The sequence below is a fragment of the Acartia tonsa genome, chromosome 13 (genome assembly GCF_053477335.1).
Source record: "Acartia tonsa isolate MP-2025a chromosome 13, ASM5347733v1, whole genome shotgun sequence".
Classification (NCBI taxonomy): Eukaryota; Metazoa; Arthropoda; class Copepoda; order Calanoida; family Acartiidae; genus Acartia; species Acartia tonsa.
In genome coordinates, this window is record NC_137272.1 from 16,001,106 (window position 1) to 16,012,751 (window position 11,646).

An 11,646-nucleotide genomic window follows, 5' to 3' on the forward strand; every position below is an offset into this window, starting at 1 on the left:
ATTATCAGCTCCAATTTAACCCCTTTAAATAAAGAGTCCCTAACTGCTAATATATGCAGATATATTAATCATTAAAACTAGTTTGATTCCGTTTAAAAGCTAACTGATAGAAGAAATAGAAATTTAAAGTACGTTTCAATGATTCCGACGAATAATTTACAGATTTTCACAATTTGTGCCAAAAACAACAAAAATCTTTCATATTTCTATGTTTTAACGGTAAAAAAAAGTGATTATATTATCATAAAAAATCTTGAAAAAGTCACATATGATTATGTATGAGATGTCAATTTCTGAGAAATTTCCTTAAAATGAATTATAACTTCTGTAGGACAGAGGTGTCAGATATTTATGCAAAAAAAAGAATTTTTTCGGCTATAGAAAGCAAAAAGGTAAATAATAATAAACCCTAAAAGACTTAAAACTCTATTATTTTTCCGCTTATTCAAATAAAATTCAAATTGTTAAGAACAATCAATAAATTACTTAATTAGATAAAATAAAGTCTTTTTATAAATTAAAAAACCTTATGTATAAATGCGACGTATCTGTTGCGGCATTCAAATTAATGACATAATTTTCTCTTTGTAATTTTTCCATTAAAATTGTAAGCAGATGTAATAAATGTAGGTAAAAAGTAAAACAATATAACAATTAATTCATTAATTCAAAAGTTATTTTTCAAGATTAAAAAATACCTTGGCCAATTTATTTTTTTTTTAAGTAATTCTCTACCCGTTGCATTTGTAGGGAAGTTTGTCAATGTAGAAAAATGACACAAGTAATTTTATCACGAAGACAAATAATTAAAGAGTATTTTTTTATTTAAAGTTTCAAAACAGAGAAAAATTGGTAGAAAATATCTAAAAATGAGTTAAAAATCATTTCTAAAATCAAAAGAAGAAAAAATATGGGACTTATAAGATTTATTTGTCTATGATGTTTATGTTGACAACTAGCACCCACACACACACACAAATACACACTCACACACACAATCAGCTGATTTATTCAACTCTTACATTCGCGGATTTTGTCATTAAACTATTCGACAATTTTCTCCCAACATATTTTGAATTAAAAATGTTTAAGGGATGGGAGAAATTATTATAAACTTTCCATTAATTTTGTTGATCATCATGGGGGATGTACATAAATTTATCGTTTATTGTCTGATCCCTTGAGATCACTATCTTATAAATATTAAGCAAATGTTATAATGAAAGGAAAATTACCCCGGAGAAAATTTTACTATTCTTACATCGAAAAACACTTTCGGATTTCTGCATGTTTAATGTTTATTTATCTTTTTTATCTTTATGTTACAAATAGAAAAAATTGTTTCTAAATAATATTTTTTTTATTTATAATGAAATTTGTAAAATAACAGACCTAATTATTTCCTATGTTAAATTAAAATGATCATTCCTAGATGTGAAAATGGCAAGTTTAGATGTCTAAAATATAAAAAAATGAGAAATTAATAAATTATTTTAACTATGGCAGCTGCGCTACGAAGGTTTGTTTACTTTATTTATTTTGATTATTAGCTCAGTTTCTTATCGTGAAATATTTTATTTCAATTTCTTTATGTATCAACTTGATCATATTACAGTTGAAATCTTGCGATGATTATTGATATTTGATTTTCTTTAGTTCGACAAATTTTATTTTATTTTTTGTTGTCTTTTTTTATGGCAGTTTTATTCAGGTATGATAAATAATTATCTTTACGTAGATAGGATCAAGCTTTAACAAATGGCTCTTAAAGTATTTGCTAGGGTAATTCGTAGCCCTAGCAATTAAGATTTTGTAACATATATATGATCTATATATAGAGCTTGAAGTTATTATTGAAACGTGTTCCAGGTTGTTGAGGCGAGGGAAGGCTGACGCCATACCTGATGTCGAAGAGGTCGAGAGTGATCGTATGGACGTTGAGAGTGAGGCAGACAGTGGTAGTAGCCGACCTACTTCTAGTTTAGGTAATGTATAAGTTTACTGGCGGCTACGACCCTAGAGGCTGCCATGCCCTCCCCAAAAAAGTTACAAACCATACCGGGGCCTGAGAAGATACATTGTAAAGGAGAACCATATCGGTTCAGTGGTTATCGGTATACTTCGGTACAGACCATGAGACAATTATCCTGTTTCTTTTAAATAAGGTTATACAAATTTTTAATTTTCTTGTATAAGAGTGCCTTATAAAATGTCTTGTTAAACAGTTATTGAGTTGCGCGTTTTTATGAGCCAATGTATTTCCTCAAACTTCGGGAAAATTAATCTATCATCTATCCAACATCTAGCGGATATAATAGGTTTAAGCTGCAGTCTCACGTCGCATTATCATGTTAAATACCTAATCGGAATTTAAATTTCTAGGTGGACAAACAAGGATGACAACAGATAGTCGTAGCGGGTCTAGTTCTGGAATACAGCGGGTCCAATCAGCCAGCAGCAGTAGTGGTGGCCCAGGAAGAAAGGAAGATGATTTTGCCAGTATCCTAGACGATGAAGAGGCAGGAGTTGAAAATATCTTATATTTTATACGTCAATATAAAGTAACGTTATAAACAAGGATGACATCATCCAGAATAGCGAAGCTATAAACAAAACGGTTGGACATACTTACATTTATAAGCATTGATTTAGAGATGCTATGATAAAAATTTTTTGCCGGTTTGTTCAAGAAATCATTATTCTAAATATTAGATGAATAGGATAATTTTATTATACAAAAAGATGTCGTCAAAAAAGTTTTTAAATCAGCACAGCATGTTCAAAATACACTTTCGGACTTACTGTTTTTGTTAGTTTGTAAGCAAAGATATTTTTAAACTCCCAAATGAAACAGATTTGCGAAGAATTTCGAGTGTACTTGCGGACAACATTAGACAACAATAAAAGTGCGGACCCTTCATTCAAGAAAAAGTTTGAAGTTCAACTAGACTTTATTCTTATTGCTAGACAGGTACATTCATTTGTCATCCTATTATATGAAAAAGTAGGGTTTTTGTCTGAAGTTATAAAATATATAAAATCTCATAAAGTTTCGTTGCAAAGGGTTGCACTTTTCAGGGAAGTTTTAAGGTGGTTCTATGCTATTTAATCTACATCCCCTGTTTTCCCCTAGAAGCTATGGGCAAATCGACTAGTTTTTAAAAAAAATATTCTCAAGCGTAAAGTATAACGAGTTTTAAATTAATAATGTGAGAGGGAGGAATACCTTGGTGTAAAAACAGGCACAACACATTTCTATTTACTGCGGTAAACACCAGACAAACGACGTTCAATTAAACTTGACATTCTTGATAAATTCTCACAGAACAGAGGTGGATTCTTTAAAAAAAAAAGGGTCACTTAGTGAGGCAAAATTATTAGTGAGTTAAAATTATTTTTGTAAAAAATCCTCCAAAATCGCATAAAAAATCTACAGAAATTAAATAAAATCATAAAAGGGTTATTAACATAAGATTTTGTTTAATTTTTGTAGATCTTTATGTGATTTTGGAATTTTTATAAAAAACAATTTTGCCTCACTAAGCGACCCTAATTTTTTTTAAAGAATCCATATCAGGTTCCTACATAATCTTTCTATTTTCATATTTTAGCGTGGGAAAAAAATGTTGACCGTGAGAATATTGAATAATTTTGTTGTAGATATTCAGTGCAGCGGAGGAGGACCATGAACAAACTGTGAGGCTCATGATTGATATTGGGGAAAGATTCCTGGCCAAACCACCTGCTGGTCATAATATAGGTAACAACATGGATGGAGTATAACCAAGAGAAAGAGAGAGGGGACAATGAGCTTTGGGATTAGACTAATCCCCAAAGTTTTTTGAAAACGTTTTCTTATTCGTTAGCTTAACAACTTTGGGGACTTTAGTGAATTTTGATTGGTTACTTCATTAAGTTGAGTGTTCAAATGTTTCAACTACGAATTTTAATATACAGAAGCGTTAATTTTGTGTATCATCATTGGGGATGTACATCAATTTATCGGCCATTGTCTTATTCCCTTCAGATCCATGAGTATAATCTTTATATGAGGACGGTATATGTTACACTTGCCATACATCTTAATTTACAAACATCTTATAAAGGGGGGAGGCACATTTATAAACCAAAACTAATAGTGAAGGGAACTAAACTAAAAAAAAAGTTTACAGTATTGATATTCAGCATCATGCTTTTAATTTAAACAAAATAGGTCCCCTTTCATAAAGTGTTGTAAATGAAATATCCACAATTATTTAAAACAAAATTATGCCTTCTGTAGATAGAATTATTGGAGGAAAAGATTGGACACTTCTAGTTCGTACCAACCGAGACAGAATTTATTTAAGTCCTCAACGTTTTAAGTCAAGTAATTAGGGAAGGTGTTTTAATACTTTAGGTACTAGCATGATTTTACTCCAATATCCAACCCCTCCCTGATAATTATGACACTGCCAAAAGGTTGCCAATACATTTAATACTCAATGGTTTTTTTGATAGATTTGAATAACCAGACAACTACCTGGCCCGAGTGGTGGAGACCCCTTTCGTCTACTAGCAATCTGCTTTCTGTTCTTTTGTAGGGACTCTACTGTGTGTTTATATTTCTACCGCTATTAGCTGATTTCAAATACCCAATACAAAATCGAGACAGGGACCCGCCCAGTGGGCAGAGTTACATATAGCTCATGCCCTCTCTATTCTCTTACTTTTATTTTTTTAGCATTGAGTGGACAAAGAAACCGAGAAGATTTGGTGCGACACTGTAAAAATTTAAGAGAAGGAGTTGAAAACGAAGTAGACTCACAATTATTGAGGTAACATTGCTCACAATCCTTATAATAAAATAACAGGATGTCTGTTTGTCTATCTGTACCGAAAGTCTCGCCAACCGCTGAAACAATAAAGTGCTCATTTACAGTGAAGCTTCTCATAACTCATAGAAATTTTTATAGCTATTTTGAGGGAGGGTGCCTACACCCTCCCTAGAAAATCACCAGAAAAACAAAAAAAACGCGGATATTTTTGGCTATTAGGTATAAACATCACTAACACAATCTAACGGCGAAAAAAAATTTTTGTTAAATGTCTGATTTTAACATAGATTGAAAAGAAACAATTTTACATTTCCCTAGAAGCCACTAGGGGCGTAGCCGCTAGTGATAACTAAACAATCAAAGACATAGATAACAGTATCTAGAACCACTCAAAATAGAGGGGGAGGGGAGATTAAACTCCACCTATCCTTTAGATTTATTCTTCCCATAGGACCCACAAAACCTCCAAATATGCGCAAAAAGCCCGTATTTTTAAAAGCGAAGCTTTTCTATAATTAGGGTCGGTCCGTCCGTACGTCCTCCGAGATATATAGCTTTTATTCGTTAATTTAGGCATGTTACAATTGTCCTATCGATTTCAAACTTGGCATGATGATTCCTGTAGTAGTTAGGTACGATTTAGAAAGCGTAGCAACTCTATAATCATTACCAGAATGTCCGTACGTCCATTTTAAACATGTTGATTTTTCTAATTTTTTAACAGCAAATTTTTATGTGATCTAATTATCCGTTTGATCTGATTTTTGGTATATTGATTCCTGGGACAACAAAGAACAATATTTTAAGCGAAGCAACTCTATAATCAAATCCTAAAAATGTAAGTATGTCCATAAACTCAATAAACATTATCCTGTATCAAGAAGTTTTTCAACAAATTTACTTACAATTTTGCTTCGACTCTTATACTTTTATATTCTGATAATTCAGTTTAGACACTATACAAGTGTTAATGTCCGTTTGTCCTACCGTTTCAGTGCTTCGCTTTTATGGATGTTGTCATCCTTGTTTTTTTACAAATTGTGCAAGCTTTTGACATCTTCCAATTAAAATATGGCTACCCCCTTTTCCCTCCTCAAATGGAAATTGTACACTGCACCCTGGGCAATAAACTTTGATTTAGGGTGTGACTGTGGGTGTAATTTTTTTATTATATGAGATGACGTGTGAGAAAATGTCGATTCTCAAAGTCGTAAGCGGTCATACGCAATATTCAAAGGGTGACGCAAATATCTTATCTCAATTTTCTCGGTAAAATATTATTTGATTTACTTATTTTTTCTTATATAATTTTTTAATTCGCTAGGATATAAAGATGCATTTTTCTCAAACCTCAATAATTAAGATCTTCAATTTGCGTCACCCTTCCAATAATGCGTATGACTGCGTACGACTTTGAGAAACGGTATTTTCTTGCCTTTCATCTTTATTTGAAAGAATGAACCCAATATATTGATACATTTGATTTGACTTTGCATATTTCAGACCTGGTTATGAGCACCTGTACACCGCTGTATCCCGCAAGTACGACCTGTACAAGAAAACACGTCCCCGCACAACTTTACAAGCATTACTCTGCGCCATCACATAGATAAATACCTCACATTTCATCAGGGAGGGAGGGCACTATGGGCTATAAATTTCTTTGGTACCCATATTATCTTATTCTTTGGATTAATAACGTTTGGTACTATTTGAATAAGACATATTAATGGCTGAAAAATAGATTTACATCCCTAATGAAGAAACTCAAAATTACCCCTTCTGTAGATTAAGATAAGTGGTTGTAACGTTTGAACACAAATTAATAAACCAACCATTCTAAATTCAGTAAAAGTCCCCAAAGTTGTTAAGCCGATGAATAAGAAAACGTTATTATAAAACTTTGGGGACTAGTGTAATAAACAACCCATTGTCCACTCTCTCTGAAAAAAAATAGTTTGTAAATGTAGAGTCATCAACACAGGGTGCTTGGAAAAATGAACGGGTTTTTAAAAATAACTATGCAAAAAGGGAGGGCGGAAGTACCACTTTTGAAACCAACATAAAAGACATTAGCATAGCCTATAGGTAATAGATTTATAGCACTTTAACTAGAAAGAAATAACGGCAAAAATAATATTATAATTGTTAATAAAAAGTTTGGCAAAATACAGTTTTTTGTGTGTTTCCGCCGCCGTTTTTTCTTCAAAGTTCAACATTATACTATTACTACATTATCCCAAAATCAAAGTGATGTAAATCTTATTCCAGTATGGCTTTAAAGCTGATTAATATACGCTTGATTAGAACCGGTTCATGATAAAATATCAAAACCAGTTTTGTTAGCCAGTGCCTTGTACCCCTCGGGTCTAACAAAACTGGTTTAAATCTTTTTATTTTAATATGGAAAGCTAGATGTCTATAATTTGATGTTGATGCGATAAATAACTATTTTGGTTGAGTTCCTTTGTAATAGTTTCCAAAAGTTTTACATCCGCCTTCCCCCGACGTGCAAAAGTTGAATTAAATTTTTTTACCAAAAAATAATAACCTTTTGTTACCATTTTAGAAACAATTGGAAATCATATTGATTCTCAATTTTTATTATTTGTAAAAAGCAGCTTTATGATATTGTTGAAAAAATACCAGTTTATGAATTGTGGAAGCATTCCCTGTAAGTGCTAGTTGAGCACTGCCATCCAACCTCCATATTTTTAAAGATAAATTGAAAATAAGAGGTGTGTAGTTTTGTATAGGGAATGTTAGATTAGGTTTCATTGTTTCCTGGGTACCCCGAAGACACAGGGTTAGAATACCCGCAGATGTTAGGCAAAGGACAATAAACTACCCAAACCCCCTTCTTATTGTTTTTAATTAAAAAATAATATGGGGGAGGGGGTCAGTGCTTTACAGGCACTTTGTGGGAAAGTAATGAATTATGTAAATCAGCAGCAAATATTCCAGGGGTGTATATTCTACATGGAATCCCCTGCTCAGGGGTGGGAAAAAATAAAAAATAAGTGGTTGGAGGGGAAAAAATGTAAAAATTAAGAAAACTGAAAACATTTTTTCCATTTCCCCCCCTCTTTGGTGAAAAAAATGTGTGGTAGGAGGGATTGAAATAAATAAAATATAGAGTTCTTTAAATATTTTTCCATTTTCCCCCCTACTTGGTGAGAAAAAACTAGGGGGGGGGGGGGGGAATAAAAAAATCTGTAGCCGGTGAAAAAAGAAAAATCTTGTGCAGAATATACACCCCTGAAATATTCTTAACAATTACTCTACCTGTTAGTAATTATAGCTTTATTATAGAGTTACACAACCAAGTATTATTATAAAAAAGTCACATTATTTTTTAAGAAATTATTTACCAGTTTAAATATTTGATATAGTAATAGTCTAGAGTAGCTACTGTTATTATGATTTTTTTGTATTTTTTTTGTATCTTCGTTTATTTTTCCTATTGTTGTAATTAAAAGGCAGTTCCTTAATTACAGACAGTTAGCAATTTTAATCTTGTATTTTTTGTGTGAAGTCTAACTTTACAATATGGTTTATCTTATATTAAATAGGGTTTAGCCGGATATCCGGTTTGACTGGATAATTGGCCATTTTCAATATCCGGCCGGATTCCTGATATTGAAACTATCCGAATATCCGGCTGATTTTTAATTGAATACCCATTCCAACATGATCGTTATTACGAAAATACGACAAATCACGAGAATTTTCTATTTATTGTCGTTTCCGTGATATCACCTCTTAAAGGGCTTATTTTCACATTAGCTTCTGATAGGTTAGGTTAGACAAATGTTAATGATTGCCCCGCCGGGTTAGAGCCCCCCGCAGGGGCTAGAAATAGAAGAAAAGTTCCTTTGAAAATACGACAAAACGCCCCATTAGAGGCGATGTCACGCAGGAATAAGGTATAACCAACAAGCAAAATAAATATAAAATAATATTTGGGGGGCAAATGGGGAGGTTGTCAATTTTACGATGTGTTGCCCCCCAACGACAGCTGAAAAACACGTATAGGTTTCGTGATTTTTTCCCGAATTAATTTCATTGTTGGTATAAGCTGGAAGTCACGAAACCGACAATGCAAGAATTTTTTCTCATTGCTCGTTTTTCTTTCAATAGCCAAGATTCTCAAGAATAATAAAATGTTCAGTGAAAATACCAATATTAATTGATATTTTTTAATACCTTTTTAATGTAATTTTGTTTAATACTGTTAGTTTTTTAGTGCGATGCTACTCGTGGACAAATTATTCAATGTTTTTTTTTTTATTTTAAGTTGTTATACTAAGTCATAATAATACATGGACAATCATTCCTTTTTGAAAATATAATTTTCATTTCCTACCTAGTCAAAATTTATGAAAATAAAAATATATTTAATATATATTTTTGCTTTTGGCAGCTTTAAAAAAAAATTCAAAGGAAAAAAGATAATATATTACCTAAATGATAGTTTAAATTTAGTGCCTTTTTGATGAATAATGTGCTAAAAGATATTGTAAATACTTTTCATCGATTTGTAATTATTTAAAAATTTTGAGAGAAAAAAATCAATGCAATTAAAAGTTATAAGTGCATAGGTATTGATTTTTATCATTAACCTTTTTTTTTGTTAAAATTTTTAATATTTTAATATATCGCAAGAAGCGCTGCATTCGAAATCCTATCAATTTTATTAAAAAAGAAGCCTGCAAGAAATACACCGCTTATACCCTTTATAATTTTGTTTCTAGACAACGTAATTAGATTTTTATCATGAGCAATTGAAAACTTTCAAAAATCTAATGTACTGAAAATGTCATTTTAAAATGATTAAAACATTTTTGTTATTGATGCCGAAGGTTTAAAATTTCGGTTATTTGATCTACTTGTGGCAAGTCATTCAGAAGTTAGATCGGTGTATTTCATTCTGGCTTCCTTTAAAGAATAACCTTACAACATAGTTAATTTAAGATAACTAGTTTTAATTTATTACAAAATATAGTTTTTTAGCACTTATAAAAATCTTTCTGATATTTTATGTTATATTGTAATACAATTGTTATTAAAAAGCCTTTTACAATATGCTGTAGTAATGCATTGTACTTTTACTGCCTTTTATACCAAACTTTTTCAATAACAAAACTGAAAAAAAGCTTATTTTATAAAATATAATATTTTGGATCTCGTTTACTTTTGGGGTTTAGAATTTAATAATACGGTAAACCTTATAAAATTTTAAGTTTCTGTATGCCAGAGATGTTGATAGTGGACCAAATAATGCCATTTCTCGCGGTCGTAATCTGTCATGCGGCATGTTGGAAGGGTGACGCAAATTTCAGATCTCAGTTTTTGCTATTTGATTTACTATTTTTCTCTATAAGATAAAAGGAATGCTTGCATGATTATTTAATTCACTATAATACATATAAAGATATATTTTTCTCAAATCGCGAAATCTGGGATTTCAGATTTGCGTCACCCTTCCAACATGCCGCATGACGGTGTACAACCGCGAGAAATGGCATTATTTGGTCCACTATCGAGATGTTCTGAATTACGCTATAGTTACAGGCATTTAGGTCACTTGAGGTGGTGGTTGGAATCTATTACCCCCCCCCCCCCCCCCTTTTTATCAATCTTTATTCTAAAGGGTGAAAAATAAAATAAAGATACCGTTGTTGTTTTTTGAGGGGGAGGAAGGGAAGGGTCACTTTTTTAGGGGCTATTTCTCCTTGGTGGGTGGCTGAAATTAATCGGTTTTGAAGCCATACTGGAAAATGTCCTTTTTTTGGCTTTATTATTAAATAGTAAACTCCACAATAGTTACCTCAGTGTCTTGTATGATTATAAACATCAATGTAATCTGCGCAATAAATATACTTTAAAATATTTTTTTGTTTGGTTATTTTGAAATAGAGACCGTACTATTATATTGTATTTTTGGATCGAATCTCGGCTAAAATTAATAAACAGTCCAATGTCCCCCCCATCCTCCCTGGGCCCATAAATGTATTAAAGGTTTTGTCAGGGGCGTCCAAGGATTACCCCCTTCAAAATGAATTTTTGGGGTTGCCGTAACTAGGCACCCCCAAATTACTTTTAATTTCCTCCCCCCCCCCCCATCCCAAAATGAACTTAGGAGTGCCCAAAATTTTATATTGTCAATTTTTTACCCCCTCCCCCAAAATCAAAAAATTTGGACGCCCTCGGGTTTTGTTATTTTTTATTGAACCAAGACACAAAAGAGTCAATTAATTTTTTATGGCTTTCTCGTCAATACCCATTGGGACTTCCAAAATAATGGTCTCAAAAAGTTTGTCTGTCTGTTCGTCACACTTAATTTTCGAATAACAAGGTTGTGTGATTCTATTTATTTTTTTATGGTCAGTTATTTTTTTCTAGGGGCGATTTCTCTTTCCAAAATGTTTATAAATCTTCCCAGGACCTATGAGAAGCTAAGTAAAGGAGAACAATCACGGTTCAGCGGTTAGCAAGATCCTTCGGTACAGACAGACATACAAACTTACATCCTTTTACTTTATTATAAGGATTTATCCCATTTTTATATTCTTCGAATTTTCTATAAGAGAGATAACAATGAAAATAAACTTAATACCAGAAATAAGTATAACCCACAACTAGATTAATATCAAAAAATATTTGGCAATTCTGATCTATTTCCGACCCTGCACAAGTTCTCCGGAAAAGCGTAGCAAAACTATAATCTTTCCAAATAGAAATATTCTTAATAATATTGAACATAGTAAACATAAGCGTCAGGAAAAAGGTATAACCATCAAGCAAAATAAATCTAAAATATTTGGGT

The 11,646-nt window shown here is 32.0% G+C and overlaps 1 protein-coding gene across 13 annotated transcripts; it reads left to right on the forward strand.

Moving 5' to 3' along the window:
- Positions 1 to 1,407: 1,407 nt before the first annotated feature.
- LOC145334979 (uncharacterized) lies at positions 1,408 to 10,709 on the forward strand. 13 transcript variants are annotated; one of them, XR_013885087.1, is made up of 9 exons: positions 1,408 to 1,519; positions 1,870 to 1,985; positions 2,383 to 2,519; positions 2,855 to 2,971; positions 3,661 to 3,760; positions 4,724 to 4,817; positions 6,321 to 7,491; positions 7,721 to 7,757; positions 8,110 to 10,709. XR_013885087.1 is itself a non-coding variant. In XM_080180628.1 (8 exons), the coding sequence occupies exons 1-7, from the start codon at positions 1,500 to 1,502 to the stop codon at positions 6,424 to 6,426; spliced, it is 690 nt and encodes a 229-aa protein (XP_080036754.1). In that variant the 5' UTR covers positions 1,408 to 1,499; the 3' UTR covers positions 6,427 to 6,447; positions 6,773 to 10,709. The 13 variants fall into 13 exon arrangements, 2 of the variants coding, with proteins under 2 accessions (XP_080036754.1, XP_080036753.1); XR_013885091.1 differs by having other exon boundaries at positions 6,321 to 6,802; positions 7,436 to 7,491; positions 7,721 to 10,709; XR_013885090.1 differs by having other exon boundaries at positions 6,321 to 6,447; positions 6,773 to 6,802; positions 7,436 to 10,709.
- The last annotated feature ends 937 nt before the right edge of the window (positions 10,710 to 11,646 follow it).